This window comes from Triturus cristatus, chromosome 11 (assembly GCF_964204655.1).
Source record: "Triturus cristatus chromosome 11, aTriCri1.1, whole genome shotgun sequence".
NCBI classification, from domain to species: Eukaryota; Metazoa; Chordata; class Amphibia; order Caudata; family Salamandridae; genus Triturus; species Triturus cristatus.
The window spans coordinates 191,950,336-191,971,862 of NC_140594.1; the positions used below are offsets into that span (position 1 = coordinate 191,950,336).

General features: G+C 44.1%; 1 protein-coding gene across 1 annotated transcript in view; it reads left to right on the top strand.

Annotated features, from left to right (window-relative positions):
* The window catches only part of RPH3A (rabphilin 3A), an 889,811-nt gene that overhangs the window by 840,983 nt on the left and 27,301 nt on the right, over window positions 1–21,527 (top strand). Inside the window, exon 19 of the mRNA XM_085633027.1 lies at window positions 17,857–17,953. Within this exon, the coding sequence (XP_085489153.1) occupies window positions 17,857–17,953 (97 nt within the window). The remainder of the gene's footprint in view (window positions 1–17,856; window positions 17,954–21,527) is intronic.

A 21,527-nucleotide genomic window follows, 5' to 3' on the forward strand; every position in this document is an offset into this window, starting at 1 on the left:
ATATGTGTTGCATCTGCACTTCTAAGAGACTACGGTGCAAAGTCCTGCATCTGGGATGCCTTGAGCATCGGTGGTTCTGAAGCAGAGCTGCAAGGAGATGTCGCCATGCATGGGTTCCAAAGCAAAAATGCGGTGAGATGAGCTGCACTATGTCAGTTCTTCCCACAAGACCACCGCTGGACTGGAAGAGCATCTTCAAGTCCACATCCAAGGGTCCAGGACAGGGGACAGAGTCCAAGTGCTGGGTTCAAGATGGTGAAAGCCTGTTCTGTCTCTGAGGCTTCTGATCATGAGGACAACCAACTGGCCCTTAGAGTCACTCTGGTAGTCCTGGGTTCAAGATGCTGGTCCAGTCCTCCACTCAGGCAGCAGGCATCAGGAAAGCGTAGCAGTCCTTCTTGCAGAACAGTATAGCAGTCCTGAGTCTTCCACAAGTCCGTAGGTGTGCTGAAGAATTAGAACTAAGGGTCCAATATTTATACCTGGTGCCCACTTTGAAGTAAGAGAAGGTTCCAGAGATGTTTGGAATTTACTGCCTCTCTTCCCAGGTGCCAGATTGTCTAGGGTCACTATACACTAGTGTCAAATCCTTTCTACGTGTGCTCAGGCAGAGCCCAAGTGTAAGTGTGGTAGGTAAAAGCTCCTCCCCTTCATCAAGTCAGAGAAGACCCATCCCGCTACCACCTATTCTTCTTTGTCTCACTGCCTGGGAGCAATACACAATGGGCAACTGCCAGCTACATCTAGTTATGTGACCCAGGATACAGGCATCAGGCACCAAGTGGTTAGGACAAGAAAATGCCAACTTTCTAAAAGTCTGGGAGAAAAAACAGCTGTGATGCACTCAACAAGAATCAAGCTAAAACAATACACAAGAACTTTAAATTCTCAAACTAACCGTTACAATTGTGTGTGCACCAGGTTAAGTGGCTCTGCGGACCACTGAATACAAAAGTACAACAAAAGCCCAGAGGTGTGTCTGGGAATACCTAGTGCACTACGAAGAAACACTATCCAGTGTAAATCTTTCAAATTTATGAAATATTAAATCAAATGTATCACTTGAAACACATTGCGAATTTATGAATCCAAAAATGTATCAATGAATCAAACAGAGTCCAAGCGAAATCATATGTCGATTGTATAACAATTCTTCTTTACTGTCAAGGAAGATCAATGTTCATGATTGATGCAGCAACACACTGCATTTGACAGATGATCAAAACAAACGTCTCAATTTCTGAGTTTCCCAATGCATTTCGGGCTGATAAAGCAAAGCCCTTCGTCAGGGGAATCTGTGAAACATAAACGACAACAGTCTACATGTTTGTCATAACAACATATATATACATGAATATTTACATTCAGGCCCATTTGTGGACAGGAATCACGACATGCCAACAGTACGTGATGATGAAGGAAACGGAACATGAAACGAAAATAGAGAAAGGAAAAACAATAAAGTTTCAGTGAATCAAAAATCAACTGTGAAACAAAATGATTCCAAACACCACGAGTGCTGGTGAAAAAACAACACGAGTTCTGGTGGAGAAACAACCCTCTCCCCACACCGTGCTTGGTAAACTGCAAGAGGTCTGAAACATAATATCGTACCGAGAAACGGTCATAAACACGATTTCGGATGAATACCAAACAGACGTCTAACAAGGTTGGGGAACCTGAACGATAAATAAAATAAAATGAAGTGAGCGGAAACGCAATATTTACATAAGATGACCATCACCATATATTGTGTTTGCATCTTACCACGTAGATTGATGCTAAGTACGACGGTGGCCCAAAAACAGAAGGTGTGCTGCAAAATACGAAAACCGCGCCATCAAGTAAGTAAGTTTAACGCCATAGGCACTGATTGGTCAGAAATACACTACAAGAAAGCCGTCTGCCGCTTACCCATCGCCATGAAACGAGCGATTCTTCACCCACAGTGTCGACTCTCACAGAAGGGAGGAGCAAGTGTAGCGTTGTGTGAAGCATGCGCGTCTAAGTAAGAATCAGCAGAGTGGAAAGAGGACTACGTGAACAAACTAAGGCAGCCATATTGAAAGATGCATCGTGCAAAGATGTGTAAAAAAAGTGAAGAAATGGCAAATAAAACATGCTGCAATTAATAGAGTGATAAAAACCATCAATTTGAGTACAAAACAAAAGTGGCATTTTCAGAAGTGTGACTTAAAGTCCGCCTTTACCATTAAAGAGGGCACCACAACTTAGACCTTCCTACCTGCTCCCAATTGAAAGTTATCACATGTAATAAGTTAAGCCAATGTTATCCAATGGGAAAGGTAGGACTCTCAGTAGTAAAGTAGTAAAAAAATCTAAGATGTTTTCACTATCAAAACATGGGAACCTGAAAAGTACATGTCCAACTTTTTAAATACACTGCGCCATGACCTCTGGCTTTGTTGAGACTACCCTATGAGTGACCTATATTTTAAAAGGAATGATTGGGCCTGGCTGGAGTTTTATCTTGTCAGGTCAAAATGGAAGTTTAAAACTGCACACACAGGCTGCAGTGTTAGTCCTGAGAAATGTTTGCAGGGCTACCTAAGTGGGTGACACAATAAGTGCTGCAGGTACACTATTAACATTTAATTTACAGGCCCTGGGTACGTGTTGAACCACTTTACTCGGGACTTGCAAGTAAATTAAATGTACCAATTGGGTATATGCTAATTCTACCATGTTTAAAGAAGCGAGCACAATCACTTTAGCACTGATAAGCAGTGGTAAAGTGCACAGAGTCCTAACCCAACAAAAACAAGATCAGCCAAAATGAAGGAGGAAGGCAAAACGTATGGGGGAAGAACCTCATAAGGCTGTGAGGTCTAACAGTCTTGCTGATGGTGTAGGCCTGTTTCCTGCCAGTACTACTCAGGTTATTAAATCCTTTAGGAGAGTGCCTGGGGTCAACCGGTTCTGTGCTGACGACAAAACGGTCCTATATTAGCAACGGAGGTCGTGTGCTGAGGAAGGAACCGTTCCGTCCTCGGCACACAACCAGGAAATCCCTCTGCAGTTTACAGCAGCGGGATTTCCTTTTTTTGCTTTTTCTGCTTTGGGAGCTGAGTAAGAGCTTCACCAGCTGCCGAGGCATTTTTTAAATGTAATGTAATGACGATCGGCACGCATGGCACGCTGACGTAATTACATTGAAAGTGAAAGTGTAATGAGATCATTTCACTTTCACACAAGTGAGGTAGCATTTTCATTGGGAAACCTGGGCGAACTTTGGTTCTCAGAACTGCCTGGGTTTGGTTGGTTTCCCTAGATGGCCGCCAAGCGCGGGATCAAAAATGCCGGTGTCTGCCTCTCAAAATCAGGTCGTTTTGTGATTGATAATTTGTCACCACTGTATGTTTTGGGCTGTTTCCTGTCATGGGCACTAGGCCTACCCACACAAGTGAGGTACCATTTTATCAGAAGACTTGACCGAATGATGGGTGGGTGGAAGTTTGTGCCTCCTTACAGATTCCAGGGCCATCCATCACCGGAATGTGAGGAAAATGTGCTTTTTTGACAAGGTTTGAGGTTTGCCGGGGATTCTGGGTAACATAACCTAGTGAGAGCCATACAAGTCACCCCTTTCTGGATTCCCCTGGGTGTCTAGTCTTCAAAAATATACAGGTTTGCTAGGTTTCCCTGGGTGCTGGCTGAGCCAGGGCCCAAAATCCACAGCTAGGTGTATCACAAAATATGGTTCAGTTTTCAGTGGAAAAATGGGATGTGTCCACATTGCCTTTTGGGCTGTTTCCTGCCGTGAGCAGCAGGCCTACCCACACAAGTGAGGTACCATTTTTATTGGCAGACTTGGAGAAATGTTTGGAGGGGTGGGAGTTTGTGGCTTCCAACAGATTGCAGAGCTTTCCATCACAGAAATGTGTGGAAAATATTGTTGTTTTAGACAAATTGTGAGGTTTGCAAGGTATTCTCGGTAACAGAACCTGGTAAGAGCCACACAAGTCACCCCATCCTGGAATTCCCCCCGGTATCTAATTTTCAAAAATGTACAGACTTGCTAGGATTCCCTTGGTGCCAGCTGCGCTAGGGCCCAAAATCCACAGTTAGGCGTAGTGCAAAAAATGGTTCCGTTTTCTGTGGAAAAATGGAATGTGACCACATTGGCTTTGGGGCTGTTTCCTGTTGTGGGCACTAGGCTGACCCACACAAGTGAGGCACCATTTTTATTGGGAGATTTAGAGGAACACAGAATAGTAGACCACGTGTTATTACCAATTGTCTTTCTATGCATGTATGCCTGCCAAATGTAAGGGAGTGTGTAAAAAAAAGTCATTTTGAAAAATGACCTCTAATTCACATGCTAGTATGGGTACCCACAAATTCAGAGATGTGGAAAATAACCACTGCTTCTAAACTCCACATGTTGTTCCCATTTCTGAAATACATAGGTTTACTTGATACCTATACAGGTGTGACACTGGGTACTTAATCCATCAATTAATTGAGGGGAAATTGCGGTCCTAATGCCTTTGAATGTTACTGCAGGGAGCAACTATAACAGATTTACTACTTGAAATGTTGCTGCCCAGCATTGCGTGAAAGGGAGCGAGCAGGGCAGTACCAATTCTGCCAAGATATCAATCAATCAATCAATACTTTATTGTTTAAGTTAATAAAAACCATAGCAATATCATGATAGAAGCGGAGGTTCAACAGATTACAAACATAAAAATTATTTCCTATTTTATCCTAAAAGCAAAACACAGTATCCTTATCATGTTAACAATTTAAAGCAAATCATAATTCTGTATCATAAAATTGTTGAAGGAATTAGTATTTCATCACATATTAGCATTAAAAACATTTAGCATTTAGAATTTTAATAAGGTTGCTAGACATTACTGGATTGGAGGTGTCTGATTCCTTTGTCCATTTGATTTGTTCATAAAGTAATACAAATTTCATCAACTTACAAGTCAACTGAGGGTCTGTTGTACCAAGTCCTTTGATGATGGCCGATCTGCAATTCTACCCAGATATGGTTCTCCTGGTCTCTTCCCTAGTGCTGGGGCACAGTCCGGCATCATCAGAATCCCTAGCGTCACACACACCTTTGTGCAAAAGTATCTGCACCATGTCTTAGACATAAAGATTGCACTGGAAGGGTACTCTTTGAGTGAAAAATACTATGTTTAGACACATTTTAGAAATGTTCCCACTTCGGATGTGTGCTGTATAGAGCAGCACACCTGCAAAGTCAGAAAAGCTTAGAGAAATAAAAACATTGCTCCCTTTTAATGTCTGTCTGATTTAGTCATTATTGTGGACGCAAAGCCTGGTTTATCATTGTTATTAGATAGGACTTTCTATCAAAAACCATGGGTGGTTGTCTGGGAAGGCCCACGTACCATCCATGGAATGCTCCCTTTATGCTAGGTAATGCAAGCAGCACAAAGCACTGCTCTGCATTACTGTCATGCAACTTTCCAGCGCCGATTGAGGTTTTAAGCAGGTAAGCAAATCCCAAATAAACATTTTGCACCAGTTTATGTCTCTTTTGTGGCACTATTCAACCCCGGCACAAAAGTTTAGTAAATCTGCTCCCTAGACTCCCAGAATTTGCAAGCTTCTCCTTGAGCTGCTGAACTCCAGAAGTTGGTGCCTTCAGATGGCTTGAAAGAAAAATTAGAAGTTGACCAACAAAGAGTTTTTAAGAACGTCAAGCAGGTTTTTCAAAAACATACAGGAAGTTACATCTGCCTCAAAATATAATACATAATTAGTACCTTACTCCGGCCATTTTGTAGGCCATTGTTAGTAGTATTCGTGACATTTGATAGAAAAGTTGAGTAAAAGGGGTACTTTATTGCACATGCTTTAGAACTGTTCCCCGTTGTTTTTGGGGTGGAGTGCTGTCACGAGCTACCAGAGTTCAGGCTCTGGGTGAACTTCCAGCGATCATCAAGGCCTAGATTCTAGGGGTGGAGTAGGCAAAAATGGGGGTCTCCTGCAATCTTGTCTTCCATAGGATATTGGTGGCCAAAGAGGCTAGTTCAGCAAGTGCCAAACTACCAGGTCAACTGAAGCAATATTCTGGATTATGGTGTGGGGTGGGATAGCAGGTGCCCCACAATACTGAATTGTTCGTCCGAGTGACAGTTCTGCAAAATATGAGGCCCAAAATATGCGCTTCCTTTCCTAGGGTTTTCGAGATGTAACTCGCCCAAGAATACCTAGAGACTTTAGCATATTTTATGAGGAGAGTCTCTGGATATAAACCAAGGTGTCTAAGGGATAACATAGTAAACCAAACGAGAATTTTAAAATTGGATATAGCACATGCAGGTGGTCAGTAAAATGAAAGCATCCATCCATCCAGGGTCTGTCATTAATGTTATTTCTGTCTGCTGCATGCTTTACATTTTACTTTGGCATTGTTTGATGATATAATCCCTGTCATCTGCTGCTCTTTCTAGCAATACTGCAGTTTCTAAGGCCGTCTTTCTTTCTTAGGGCTGATGGAATAAAACATGTAGTAATCATGTTTGCCTGGAAGGTGTTTGGTCGAAAACGTTGTTTCTAAAGAAAAAATGTAATAACTAGGAAAGAAGTAAATTAACATGTCATCCAGAAGGATTGTAGGCCTGCTAATCTAAGATTAGTCTTTCCTTATGGTAACTCTGTGGTAACAACATTACTAACTTGATCCCACGACAGGAGATGCACCGGTGTTTTCCTGTGTTATTTCCCACAGGATTAGACAAACGGAGTTAGTGTTTTTTCCAATATTGATCTACATGGTGCTCATATGAGACTCTGAAATGATTCCATGTTGCTCAGAGGTGTGCCAATATGGCTTTAGCCATATTGTCTTTTCTCAGTTCTTTCTAACATCATATTGTCCTCTGAAATAGATTTTTCTGTCAATGCGATGGAGCACCAACATCACAGGTGACGGTCAGAATAAGCAACTCCAATGAGATGCATCATAACACGTCACGTGTCAGCATCATTGTACGTCATATGTCAGCATCATTACACGTCATATGTCAGTGGTTCTTAACCGTTTGGCTTCTGGGACCCTCAAGTCGTCACTAGTGGAAGCCGGGGACCCACACAAAGACAATTTCTACTATATGAACCCCTAAGCAATACACAAAATTATAAAAACAGGTATACGTTGAACATACACACATTTTTTAAATTTGTCATTTAATTCACAGCTCAAAAAAAGGTACAAAAATATAAATTACATTTTTAATAAGGTTGCAGCTTTTCTAAATTTGGCTTTCTTTCTCAAAGCCGAAGCGATATGCTAGACTCTCGTACATCACCTTGTCTTTTTTGCTCCTCATGCACGCTCTCTTTCTCAGCACATAACAGTTTCAGTTGAGGCCACAAATCATCCACACTAGATTCTGCTTGCTTATGAATGCACTGCTCTCACGAATCAAGTTACAGATACCAACTTAATTTTTAGCATCCATTTTCTGAGTGTTTTAACATTTTAAAATTTGCATTTTGCATTTTTTATGAATATATACCCAATTAGTTATTATAGGTAATATTATTTATTTTCTAATCAGTTGAAGGCCCTCTAAGTATGCTTCATGCAACCCAAGTTGACCGCAAACTCCATGTTAAGAACTGCAGCGATATTTCATGATTTACAGATCAATGTGGTCCGTTAGTGGCCGGAGGAAGAGCAGAACTATGTTATAATAATATTTTAATAAGCCTTCCGCTGAGGTTGCAAAGAAAATTGGCAAGTACTATCATCTGCACCCATTCTTGTGAGAGCAGAGATTGCTCAATTTCCAGCATCAAGGAAAGCTTACTGCTTGCAGATTTAAAACCTTGGATCGATCGATCCATCCTTCCTTCCTTCCTTCCTTCCTTCCTTCCTTCCTTCCTTCCTTCCTTCCTTCCTTCCTTCCTTCCTTCCTTCCTTCCTTCCTTCCTTCCTTCCTTCCTTCCTTCCTTCCTTCCTTCCTTCCTTCCTTCCTTCCTTCCTTCCTTCCCTCCTTCCCTCCTTCCCTCCTTCCCTCCTTCCTTCCTTCCTTCCTTCCTTCCTCCCTTCCTTTCTTCCTTTCTCTCTCTCGTTCTTCCTTTCTCTCTCTCTCGTGCTTTCTTTCTCTCTCTCGTTCTTCTTCTCTCTCTCTCGTGCTTTCTTTCTCTCTCTCGTTCTTTCGCTCTCGTTCTTTTGCTCTCGCTCTCGTTCTCTCGCTCCCATATTCTGTTTTTGATGGTGTACGAAAGCTTTTATTTCTGAGCCAAAATTTGATGTGATAGTTCATAGAGTATTGTTTGATATGGCAGCATTCTAGTTTAAGGGTAGTGGAGCGCTCTACGGTGAATTTATTTCGTTGGAGTAGGAAATTCTCATGCATGGGGTGATATATAGAATACACTATTATTTGTACGTGAGGGTTTTGTTGAAGCTGGATTGTAGAAACTCAGATTTGATTAGTATAGAATATGCAACAGCTGATAGAGTTCCTTTTTCACTTATATACGATATACATGTATACATTTTTGTAGTATTGCTGGAGTTCGTGCCATAGCTCGGAAAATAATCAAACCACATCTCCTCCCAAGACCACAACTTCTTAAAAATCTTAACTTATCATACACAGTTTATTGGAGATAATATAGAGCAGAAGTCGTGGGCTCAGTATAATATACCAAAAAAATAAAGTTTAAAAAAAAAGTAGAAAAGAAATGGGATGTACAAAAACAATACTGGAAAAAATCAAAAGATTGCACTGTAGCTATTATATTAGCTCCTGAATACTTCTTCCATCCTTTTCCTTTCTCTTTACTCCTTGGATTTTGATAAAGCAGTACATCCAGCAAACCAGTGTCGTTGGCTAATCAATGCCGCTGGCCTCTTTGATATTCGATATTGATACATTAATCTCTATTGGATTCTCAGTAATTGCTTTTTGAAGCCTTGTACGCCAACATACGCTCGCCATTTTCATCTCCATGGTTCGGAATGATTAATATACGCATCAGAGCCCTGCATCTTCAACTGACCACTCAGCCGAGACATTTGAGGCCATTATAACTACTGGGGTGAATGTATGACATTGTTCTGCATTCTGTCCATCAACTGTTTTTTCTGCATTTGTCACCCTGAGTGGGAAAGGTATGCCCAGACGTGGGTTCCGTGCTCTCCATGCCACTGGAATCAAGCTATCCTGGCTGAAGAATATTTGCATAACAACAATATTCGTAAGTGTCAGGATTGGCCGCAGGGGGGGCTCGGAGCCTGTTCAGTGCAGCAGAAGAAGCACCAAGTGGGTGATGCGGCGAGCGCAAGGTAAGTGGTTTTCTTTTCTTTTTTTTCTCACTGTCCCCTGCCCCGCCACTCGTCCCGGATACCAGCTGCCACTGAGTTCAAGCTTCCCTAGCCAGAAGGCTATGAACAGTTTCAATGGTCTGGGAAATAGTTTGGTATTGAAAGTCTTCTTGAGAAAGTCATTTATGCAAAGCAGAGTTAGGTTTGACAGTCATAGAGAATAATAACATTGAGTAGAGCAATCAGTGGAATTTCCTTTGAGACTTCTACCCATGTCATCAGATTTCAGGATTAAAGCACTCATTTATTTAATATACATTCATCAGATTCACTTCTCGACTTGTAACAGAAATTCAGAGCCTTTAGCTTTACCGCCCTCAGGAGTCCATCTAGAGTTGCACTTTAACTTCGGGCAATAACCGTGCATTCAGAATTATTGGTGCATTGTGGTATTACCCCACCATTACTGTGCAATTCTGACGTAATGACCTGATACTGGAGAAGAACACGCAGAAGGTTTAATTACATGTCTCTGTATGCTTTCCCCATTACTGAGCCATTTACCAGGCATGAATTCCATATGCTTTTTGCAAGTGGAACTGTGCCTAGATTTTGGTGGGCTGGGGTGAGATATGGTAAAATCTTGAAATGTATAATTCTGCTTCAGCCTAAAAATGGTAATGTATCGGTGGAGTAAGAATATTGTTTCACTTGTCAGGTCATTACAACTCAAATTGTTATGGCAATCCTTAATGCAGTGCTTGATGCCCTATGTGATGTACACATCAGTCTTATAGAGCACTATGCAGTTAACGTAGACACACAAGAACAGTAGCATTGGATTTATAATGAAAGAGGCATGCAGAAGTACTGTGACATACCAGGTTCCGATAATAAAATCAGTGCCGGGGCGTGGTCTAGCGGCGCATGGAGTAAGACGTGTGCCCGGGGAGCTCCGTGCCACCACCACCTCTCAAAGCAATTTAATTGGCACCGTGGTGTAGGGGGGCAATCCAGACAGTCCCATTTGCAGCCGGAGATGACGCGGAGCTAGCGGTATATGTGACATAGTGCTACCACCTCCCACAACCGTTAGAGCCCGATCTCACCTGCGGCTCAGCCCGCGGCCTCCAATCTTGGGCTCACACAGACTGCCGGAGAAGATCCTGGCGACTAGTGGCCGGTGGACGGCCCGGAGAATCTGGGATTGCAGAATCTGCGCTGCACCAAACGATCCCATAGACGGGAGAGCGCGGACGGGCCTGGTTCTTTGGTGACCGCTTCAAGAGTATTCGCGGGCTGCCATCTTGGGCGTGGAAGAGGTAGGACGGATCGCCACTGGAACTGCGACCTGGCGATCCGCCGATGCGGCGCTGCGGGCATCATCCTACATGGTGACAGAGTCGGCGGAAATCTGCTGTGGGACAGGAAGCGTCCCTTGCCTTCTCTCTCCGTCTCCAGTGTAGGGGTTCCACTTCCCATCCTAAAAACGTGGGGCCTGTGGAGGCCGGCTTGTTTACAGAGCACTCGCAGGCCGCCATCTTGGGCGTGGAGTAGGCCGGACGGAACACCAATGCGGTACTGAAGGTACCGGCCTGCATTGTGCTAGAGCTGGCAGAGACCTGTTGTGGCATAGGGATCATCCTTCGCCCTCGTCCCCTCTTCCTGTCTCCAGTGCTGCGGCTCCGCTCCACGCCCGAACAACTTGCGACCTGTGGAGGCCGGCTTGTTCACAGGTGGATCTCCTCCAATCTTGGCAGCATTCCGAGGAGCAGAGGTGAAGTGGCTGAAACCGTTATTTCTGGCGCTTCCTACAGCATACCCGGGGTGTACAGACATTCCTCACGGGCCGCACAACCGACTCAAGCTCAATGGGGGAGGGATCCGGGGGTCCTAGTACTGAGTATGCAGAAAGCATTACCTGGGGTGCAGTAGCGGCTGGCACAAGGGGCAAAGCGACACAGACACTTGGAGCCCCTCCTGTTGTAAGGCACTGAACTTCCTTTGCAGAAAACTTTAATAGACCTTTATACAGCCACCCTAGCAAGTGTCAGGCTGCTTGAGACATGCAGAGGCATGGTGCGCACCCCTTCCCATCCAAAATCGAGTTGCTGCGACTTTGTGGATGCAGTCCTCCCAACACTATTGCTGGGCCTCTGGGTGGGGGACCCTTCCTATGAAGCTACAGCGGAAGGAGTCATATCCTGTAGACATGCCTCAAGGAGATGAAGAAGGATATAAGAGAGATAGGGGAATGATTCGCCTGTCAGCCCTTGAGGAACAACATATCGAGCTTCAGATGAAGCAAGAAGATTTGCAAAATAGAAGCTGGCGAAACAACGTACGAATTAGAGGTGTTCCCAAGGGAGCGGAGGGATCAGACATTATGACCTTTGTCGCCGAGCTGCTGCAAGACATCAGGCGAGACAATAGACGCCTCCCCGCAAGCTTTAGATAGAGCCCACAGGATCCCGGCCCCTCCGGGTCACCCTGAACTGGTCCCAGAGATCTTAACTAGAGTTCATTTTTTTACAGAGATGGAAGCTATACTGCAGGCCTCTTGGAGCAAAACTGAATTGACATACAACAACTACACCATTCAACTTTTTCAGGACCTTTCCCCAGTGACACTCAATAGGCATAGAGACTTTAAACCATTTACGGATAAGTTCGAGAACTTGGCATCAGATACCAATGGGGTCACCCTTTTGCCCTAATTTTCACTTGGGGAAAACAAACTGCGGGCACTGCGCTCCCTCCAGGAAGCCAAACAACTTTTGCAAATTCCAGGATCTCCTGAGACTTCAGATGTGCCCACTTCCCAGCAATCAGACAGGCAGCCCGGGCTTCCCGAATGGACTGAAGTCCTCAGACAGCATCGGGGAACCAGGGGTGAGGGCCGAGCCTCGACTATTGCCAAGCAAGACAATATAAAGCACCTCCACTCCATGGACGATGGGGCGACACCAGCAGAAGAAGTAACTGAATGATGGTGATGCTGAATGGGATTGAAAAGGAACTGGCCAACTTTGGCCCCCCGTGTAGATGCCCCTCTGCATATATCTCTTTGTGCTCTGGCTGGATGACCCCCCGACCCGGCACTTGCCTGGCGGCTGGACGGAAGAACCCCCGGACAGAAATTGAACCAGACCCGCAGGACCCGCCCTCCTAGAATCCTATTCCAGAGAGAGTGACACCTCTGGAATGGCATGAGCAATTGCGCTCGACCCCTCCCGAGACTGAAATAGACTTTGTTGGCCTGGTTGGCCCCTAATTGTTGTTGTTTTTTCCTCTTTTTTTCTATTATCTTTAGTCTCCCTTCTTTTTTCCCTTTACACATTGGAGGGCCAAAGAGATGTTGCACTCTGAGTAGTCAGAGTCTTGCACCTCGCCAGCTGAGCTACAGGGTCACACTCCCATACAAATCCTTGGGTACGGAAGAGACTCTCCTCGACCAACACCCTAGGAGCTACCTTGACAGGGCCGAGTCATATGCTAGGTCTATTGAATACTCTTTCCAACATAATGCTGCTATGCACAACACTGTAATACACACTGATAATGACCTCTGACCCCCATCCGAAGATCCTTTCCCTAAACATGAAGGGAATCAATGCCCTCACAAAACGTCGACAAATTTGGCGCTATCTATTGCATCAAGACTCTGATATAATATTTCTGCAAGAGACACACCTCCTCAGAGCAGACACCCATTGCTTGGCCCTCCCAAAATACCCTACACAATGCTGGGCATCCTCGCTAACGAAAACGGCTGGCGTGGCAATTTTGTGCAAGGGTGGAATCAACAAGGGCGCAGCCCGGGTGGAAAAGGGTGGAGAGGGCAGTTTTATAAAGCTAGAAGTCCAATTGGGGATGCAAACGCTCACCCTTTTCAATGTGTATGCACCCAACCAGATGCAGGAACTCTTCCTCAGAAGCCTGCTGAAAGAGCAGATACAGCACACAGACCACCCGCTTATTTTAGGGGGGGGGGACTTGGATCTGGTTTGGAGCTCGGAACATGACCGTAGCATTAGTTCATACCAGGGAACTGGGGCCATGTTGGCAGCGCTAAAGCGCATGTTCGATGACTTAGGCCTGATCGACACATGGCAATACCACTCTCCTGACGTGCACGGCTACTCTTACTACTCACACGTACACCGTTCTTGCTCCCGGATAGATCATATATTCGTCTCTCACTCCTTAGTGCGAGATGTAATGACTGTCTCCATGTCAGATATCTCCATCTCAGACCATGCCCATGGAGAATTGGTGCTGCGCAACCACACTCACTCCACACAGCCTACCCCTAGCTGGCGTCTCCCTCCATATATCTTGCGGGACCTAGTAGATCTAGCGGAAATCAAAAAGGCTATACTAGCATACTTCAAAACCAACGACTTACCCAAAACACCCTACCCAATAGTGTGGGACGCCTTCAAAGCGACCATTAGGGGAGTAATTACATCGATCGCGATAGCGCGTTCCCGAGAAGCTCGATTGGTAGAAAATAAACTTACTAGCAACATAAAATCTCTAGAGAGGGTCGATGAGGAAACCCCTTATCCACAAACAACGTCTGGCCATACTCCGGGGACGATTAATGGTACTTAATACCATTAAAGCGGAACAAGCGCTGCTGACTTTCAAACAAAAACACTGTGATGGAGGGGATAAAGTGGGACCAACTTTAGCGTGCCGATTGAGACAAAAGACAGCAACGGTGCACATTTCCAAAATCAAAACTGCAAATAACACTTGGGCCACAGCAGCAAAAGAGAAATTGACAGCCTTTCAAACATACTACACAGACCTTTACACCCAAGACACCCCCCAACCAACACAGATACAGACAGTTTTGGACAACTGCTCAGGGACCCTTTTAAGTACACAACACTCGCAACTCCTTGACGATCCAATTACACTAGAAGAATTAAACTGGCTCTAAAAGGACTACCGAGAGGCAAAACACCGGGTCCAGATGCACTACCAGTACACTTCTACCGCATATTTTTACCACAACTCCAAGACCTGATGCTGCACCTTTTTAACTCATTCACAGAAACAACGGGCCCAACACCTCCAATAAATATGGCAGCGATCACACTTATCCCCAAACCCAGCAAAGACCAAATCCAATGCTCCTCCTACCGCCCCATTGTGCTCCTTAACACAGACCTTAAAATATACACAAGATCCTAGCCAACCGTATAGAGAGACACTTGCTGGGGCTTATCGACCTGGATCAGGTGGGGTTTATTCCACACCGCCAGGGCACAGATAACATTAGGCGAATAGGGCACCTAGTAGAGAAGGCACACCACTGGAACATCCCGGTCTGTCTACTATCATTAGATGCGGAAAAGGCCTTTGACCGGGTGGAATTGAGCTTTTTAAGAGCTGTTTTACAAAAAATCAGGTTGGGCCTCATCATGATCTCTTAAGATAATGATACCTTATGTCTCCCCTTAAGCTCAGGTTACAGTCAATGGGCAGCTCACAAGTCTGATACACATACATAGGGGCACTAGGCAGGGCTGCCCTCTCTCCCCCTTACTCTTGCTCTTTGCCCTTGTGGTGGAACCACTAGCCATGGCAGTACGACAAGCTGGCGGCATTAGTGTTATCCCCTTTGGAGGAATGGAACATAAAATAGCATTGTTCGCTGACGACCTATTGCTTACCTTATCAAAGCCAATTACTGCACTTCCAGCCCTCCTCAAACTTCTGCAGCAATTTGAGGAAGCTTCAGGCCTCAAGATAAATTCCGCTTAGTCCTGGGCACTGAACCTCACTATTCCTGCGGCGGAGCTGCTAGAGCTTCAATCTCTTACACCCTTCTAATGGGCCACTCACTCAATCTGATATCTCGGACTCAATCTAACCCCATGGTAAACACATGGACTCAGGCTAACTGCCAGAATTATAGAAGAGCAATCCGCGAAGTCTTACGGGTATGGAGGTCCCTGCCGATATCATGGCTAGGTAGGTTAAATACGATCAAAATTACAGTGCTACCAAAAATGTTATATTTATTCCAAACATTGCCTACACCTGTACCGCAATCACACATATTAAATCTACAACGGGAAATAACAAGCTTTATTTGGGGGGGCAAGCAACCACGCTTATCAAACAAACTTTTCATGCTGCTCTTGTGATAGAGGGGGACTAGCTTGCCCCAACATCTTAGAATACTATTGGTCGGCACACCTACGGTATATTTCTGAATAGACGGTCCGCAAGAGTGAAAAGCACTGGTTCCATATGGACAGGGTAGTCGCTTGCAGACCCATATGGGATTTACCATGGCTCCTGCGAAGCTCCAGACCGCAGCGCATACATAGCTACTCCCACAAAAACAGCGGTAGAAATCTGGGACAAAATTTCGATCTCTAAGGGTCTAACTTCCTTCTCCTCCCCTAACACTCCCCTGGTACGCAATCCAAGCTTCCCACCAGCGTTACAACCACACTCCTTCCAGGCATGGTCAGATGGGGACTGCTGTGTAATTCGAGACCTCTTTTAGGGCGACCAATTCAAATCTTACCAACAATGCAAAAAGGAATTTCGTATCCCGGAACATGCCCAACTGCAATATCTCCAAATACGGCACTGTTTGCATGCACACCCTAACACTCAGGGGGCGACCCGACCGCTTACTCCATTCGAATCACTAGCCCGGTCCTATGATGGATCCAGGGGCCTAATTTCCCAGACCTACTATGTTTTACGGCACTTTGCCCTGAGCAACTCCCATAACAATCAAACATGCTGGCAATTGCATAGCGAGACGGAATTATCTTCGAAACAGTGGGAACAACTATGGTGGGATATACCTACCACTTATAGAAGCATAGCTCAGCGAGAGACGGCATACAAAGTCAGGACACAATGGTAGTATACTCCCCAGCAACTACATAAAATGTTCCCCAACACCATGCCCAACTGTTGGAGATGTAACAGTGCAATTGGGGATTTCCTGCACATATGGTGGCACTGCCCTCTACTAACCAACTATTGGAAGGAAATCCTTAGCCACATAAAGGATGCTGTTGGATTTCCCATACCCGAAGATCCAGCAGTGGTCATCGTTTTGGGGCTCAAGCCCACGACTCTTCTCGCCATGATCCAAGCTGACTGGCGTATAATACAACACATGCTCAGTGCGGCCAAACATACTATAGCATTATATTGGAAAAAAACTGACATTCCCCCCATTGCCTTATGGTCCACCCGTCTTTGGCATACAATGGCCATGGAACTCCTCACGGCCGGCATCACTCCCACGGCAAATAGACTCACAACCATATGACAGCCATTGTTAAACCATTTTTTTTAAATTGGAGTACACTTGCTTCAATCCACCCAAACTTAGGTCGTTGCAACTTTTTAAAGACTATGCCTCCATACTGGAAGACGGTCTTCCTACTGCTAGTCAGATACCCCCTGTAGACAGACCACCACCTACTCACTAGCATGCCTACTATGCTAGACCCCTCCTCATCCTCCCCCTCTTCATGTGGGGGGTTCTTATTCTTTCTTCTCGTTCTCGTTGATATGTATCAACTGGATTCATGAATACACTTGCAAGCAAAATGTTAAATAACATGTTACTCTTGTGATTCAGTCACAGAAACTGGACGATATATGTGCAACAAGCAGAAGACCTTTTAGTAAATGTCTGATATTAATATCTCACTAGATTGTAACCCTCCCCATTGTTTTTCTCTTTCTGTTTTAATGTAGGAAATTCTTTCATTGTTAATAAAAAGAATATATACAAATAAAATCAGTGCCCCATCCAGAGTCCACAGAGCAACCTTCAATACAGGGATGTAGATTTGTGCCAGTATGGGGACCACAAAGCCTCTTCTGCAACATTTGATGTGCACCCCTTATTGTAGTGGATGACATTGCCTCATTTGCATAACCATATCCCCCTGCATACAAGGTAATCCCCTTACCTATAAGCAGGTTGTTAATAAATCACATGCACGTGGGCAAACTCAGACCCTTGGAAATGTCACAAAAGTCTGCAAACAGTGAGGTGGTAAAAATATAGTGCCCCCTTGTGGAAGTGGTATATGATATGCACAGATGAAATTCCACTATGTGGGCCTGACCGCATTCCAGAATACTGCCGGAGATGCACAGGTTTAGGCCCTGTACACATGACTGGTGGCTGGGTCTGTGCTGAAGGTAAGTGCATCTTTGCACACTGAGGGTTTCAAGACCCTTCACAAGGGTGGACCAGTGTGGCACTTCACCCACCATTGGTACAGATACTATGGGCATCTACTTTAATAACACTTTCCAAGATATTCATAGCCTGGAACTTTAACACAAATGTATTTTTTTATTACTCGTGCATGTTGTTCAAATAAGATAATGTGAGTATTTTCATTGATTACTAGTATATTACAAATCTAACGATATATTTTATTTATTCATTCCCTAGTTAATGCATATTTTGTCTTTACCCAATTCAGTGAAATGGGTCAGTTTATATATTTTCTACAGTGGGATTATAGTATGAGTGATGTTTTCTCTGACTTTTTTTTCAGGAGTTTTTCTATGAAATAAAACATAATGATCTTGCAAAGAAGCAACTAGACATCTCAGTCTGGGATTACGATATTGGAAAATCTAATGATTATATTGGTGAGTAAAATTGTCTTTTTTTTTATTTTGGCTGCAATTTGTATTTTCCTTTTGTATTCACCCCTCCATACAACACTTTCATTAAAAAATGTTTGATCTTTCTCTACTGCCCTAACAGCTTATTAAATACTCTCTATTCCTTTTGTTTACATTTCCAGCAATTATTATGGCAGACGTTTTGCTCTGAAATTACCACACTCCCTGTAGACATGAAACAATGCTTCCTTCTTTATAGGCTTTGTTATATAAAAAAAATGGTGACAGTTTGACCGCCTACTTGGCTACCACATCTCATAAATCACAAATTATGGGCTTTGTCTGTGTTTACATTTGTTTGTGAATTACAAACTTATTATTCCTTCTCCATACAAATCAGGAACTTGATGTTTGTGGGGAAAATTCATTTGGTACTTTTGAATATTTTAAAGTATTAGAAGTTGTTCCATTTCGACCTAAAACCACAAACTAAAGAAACCCAAATTCTTTAAAAAACAATATTCACTTGTAATGCCTAGTTTTACTTGACATGTAGTTTAAAGAAGTCCTGGCTATTCACTCCATATCTAGCATTGAATAGGCCATAGGCAAAACAATCTGGCTTTCCTCTACAAACACGCAATACTAAATTCCAAAATAGACTTTTATGTGTCAATGATCATCGGCCATTTCAAGCAGCTCAGTCATGCTTATTTTGGGAAAGTTGATTATTAGTTAGGGTGGATGGCAGTCCACCTAAAGTATTAAGGGCATTGTTCTTGTTAGGCCCGATAAAGGTGTCAGTAATTTAAACCTCAGCTCAACCTCTGGTAGCTTTGGCACAGAGCAGGTAGGCTTAACTTTAAAAAAAAGAAGTCTAACGCATTTAAAAGTACCAAAACAGCAAAAAAGTCAAAAACACAACAGAATAAAAATCCCATTGCAGCTAATAAAAATGAACAAAAGGATAACAAAACAAAAAAAAAACAGTAATACAATTTTTTTATGATTTAAATAAAAATAGCACCAAAAAGCTATAAGTGTCAATCATGGTAATTTGGTTGTGCTTGACCGGGACCTACACAAGATTTAAGGCTGATGCGATGGAGCACAGGTCAGATACATAAACTAGGTTCGATCTAGTCAGAAGTTTTACCTTCTGGCTTAGTCTCTGAAATGGAAGTCAAAAATCCACAGCGGGGAAAGGAAGCAGGCTCTGGCCGAGAAGGGCTATGCGATTTAAAACTACTTGCCAAGCCAGAAAGCTCCCTTTTACTACATATATGTCACCCCTAATGTTGGCCCTACTTAGCCCTAAGGGCCGGATGCTGTGCAAGTAAAACATAGGACATGCGCATTTTATTTTGTGACATGTCCTGGTAGTGACAAACAGACTCTTTTGTTTCTTACTACTGTGAGGCCTACTCCTTTCATAGACTAGCATTGGGAATTCCCTTATAAATGATTAAGTGGTAGTTCCTGATCTGAAAGGAGTAGCGCTGCCATGTTTGGTATTTTTCGAGTGGTAGTGAAAAATCAGAAAAATCTTGCTTACTGGTGTAGGTGAAGTTTTATTACTAATTTAGAAATGCCACTTTTAGAAAGTGAGCATTTCTCTGTACTTGTAACTCTTGTGCTTTGCAGCCTGACTCAAATGCACATCTAGGGCAGAGCGACAGTTACACTTTGTGCATTCCTTCCAGACAGCCACAACACAGGAAAGGCTGGGTGTGATGAGAGGTATCTGCATACTGATAGTCTTCCTGGGTTGGGAGAGAGGGAGGTGGGATGCACTTACATTTGTGTAGGCTGTGTCCTGCCCTCACATAAAGGGCTCATTTATCACCACTATGTCTTGAGCCATGGCTGGGGTTGAAAGGAAGTGCTGGTCACTTCTAAGGTTTATTTTGAAGTCACCTGTACACCAAGGACATTTTGAGTAAAAGTACAGCGGCTCTGACCTCATATTTTCAGTGCAGTTTTGGAAATGGGACGGAACCTATTTCAGAATGACTGCCTGTGCTGCACAAAGGACTCATCTGGACTGCTCTTCTGTTGTTGCCCTGCTACCTGCTATCTGCTGGGTGGCCTAGAGGACTTCTTTCCTGCCAGCTGCTCTTTGGGTGCATTGAGCCCTGATCAGTTACCAGGATAAGTTGCCATAAAGCCCATCACATGGCAGTGCTGTTTTCTGCTCCTTGGTTTCCTCTCATGGTTGCAACTTTGCGCGCAGTGAGCACTTTATGTTCCTTTATGCCAGCTTGTGTTGAGTGCTTCCCCCTTTCAAGAGGGAGCACTCTGAGCTAGCACACGGACGGCGCTTTATACCCCTGAGTGAGTGAGGAGCACCTATTTCTCCTGTGAGCACAGGTTATCCAGGAATGATCGTGAAGCGATGTGCTCAGGAAATGGCCGCTCGTGCTGGGCACTTCCTGTAGGTGCAGCCACCAAAGAGTGAGAGCAATGCTGCTGCCATTCTGCAAGTACGGTATGTGTGTGTGTGAGGCCTGCTGATTCTGAGGACCCTGGTTCCCTGCTCAGCTATCTCGTGTGGTCCATGCCGGTGGCCCGATATCCCAGACAGCGACCAGCCTCAAGGATACCACCATGTTGAGACTGGTCATTCTGCTCTTGCCCTCCACATCTCCTGGGAAAGTTGGAAAATCCCCTGAATTGGCTACCTTCACAAGTCTACAAGGCTGCCCTGAGGACTTGAGTGTTGAACATTACCGTAACGCCGCTGATAGGAGTGCAGGGTGTTGTTCAAGTGGACTTGCTAGTTCAGTTCTGTTCATGGCTACAGTTTTGGTAGTCAGGTACATGTGGGGATCCCTGACATTTTTATGTGTTTGACCCTAACTAAACTGCCACATTTTATGCCCAAAATACTCTCTGGTATCTTTTATGTTCAGGATAGCAGATGCGATATAAGTGATGGTATAATGTGAAAAAGTATATACATGATTTATGTGATTTTTGCCTTACATTGGCCAGAGTTTAAGTACAGTACTTATCAGGTGTGACGTTTGGTAATACAGATGCCTTCTCATAGCCTGATTTGCTTTCTTGCTCTAGTGTGATAATTCGCCCTTTTTACCTAACTGTTGCATTTCATTCCCTGATGTCAGTTTATATGTTTTTTCTTGCATTGCCAGAATAATGGGTTTTGTGTCAGGAAGTGCATAATATGCACAGTAATCCTAATTCATGTTGTTTGGTTTATGTTTATATGCATAATATACTATATATTTTTATATAAAGCCTGTGCAGGGTCCCTTTGTTGGTGTAGTCATTGCGTTACTGATGTGAGTGAGTTGTGCAAACGCTTTACTCATTGCCTCTGGTGATAAGCCTGACTTCTCTGTGCCAAGCTACCGGAGATGGGCACTGGTTATCTTTGGGATGCAACTAACTTGTCCTGACTAGAGGGGCAGATTCTGCCTGGCTTAGGTGCATACCCTAGCCAACCAGAAACGCCATTTCTAACAGATAGATTCAGAGCAGGCCACTTTCTAAAATTACTGTCCATATGATCCACTATGGGCTGCACACTGTCCAGTATCATATCTCTCAGGCCCTGGTTAACATGTACCTTGAG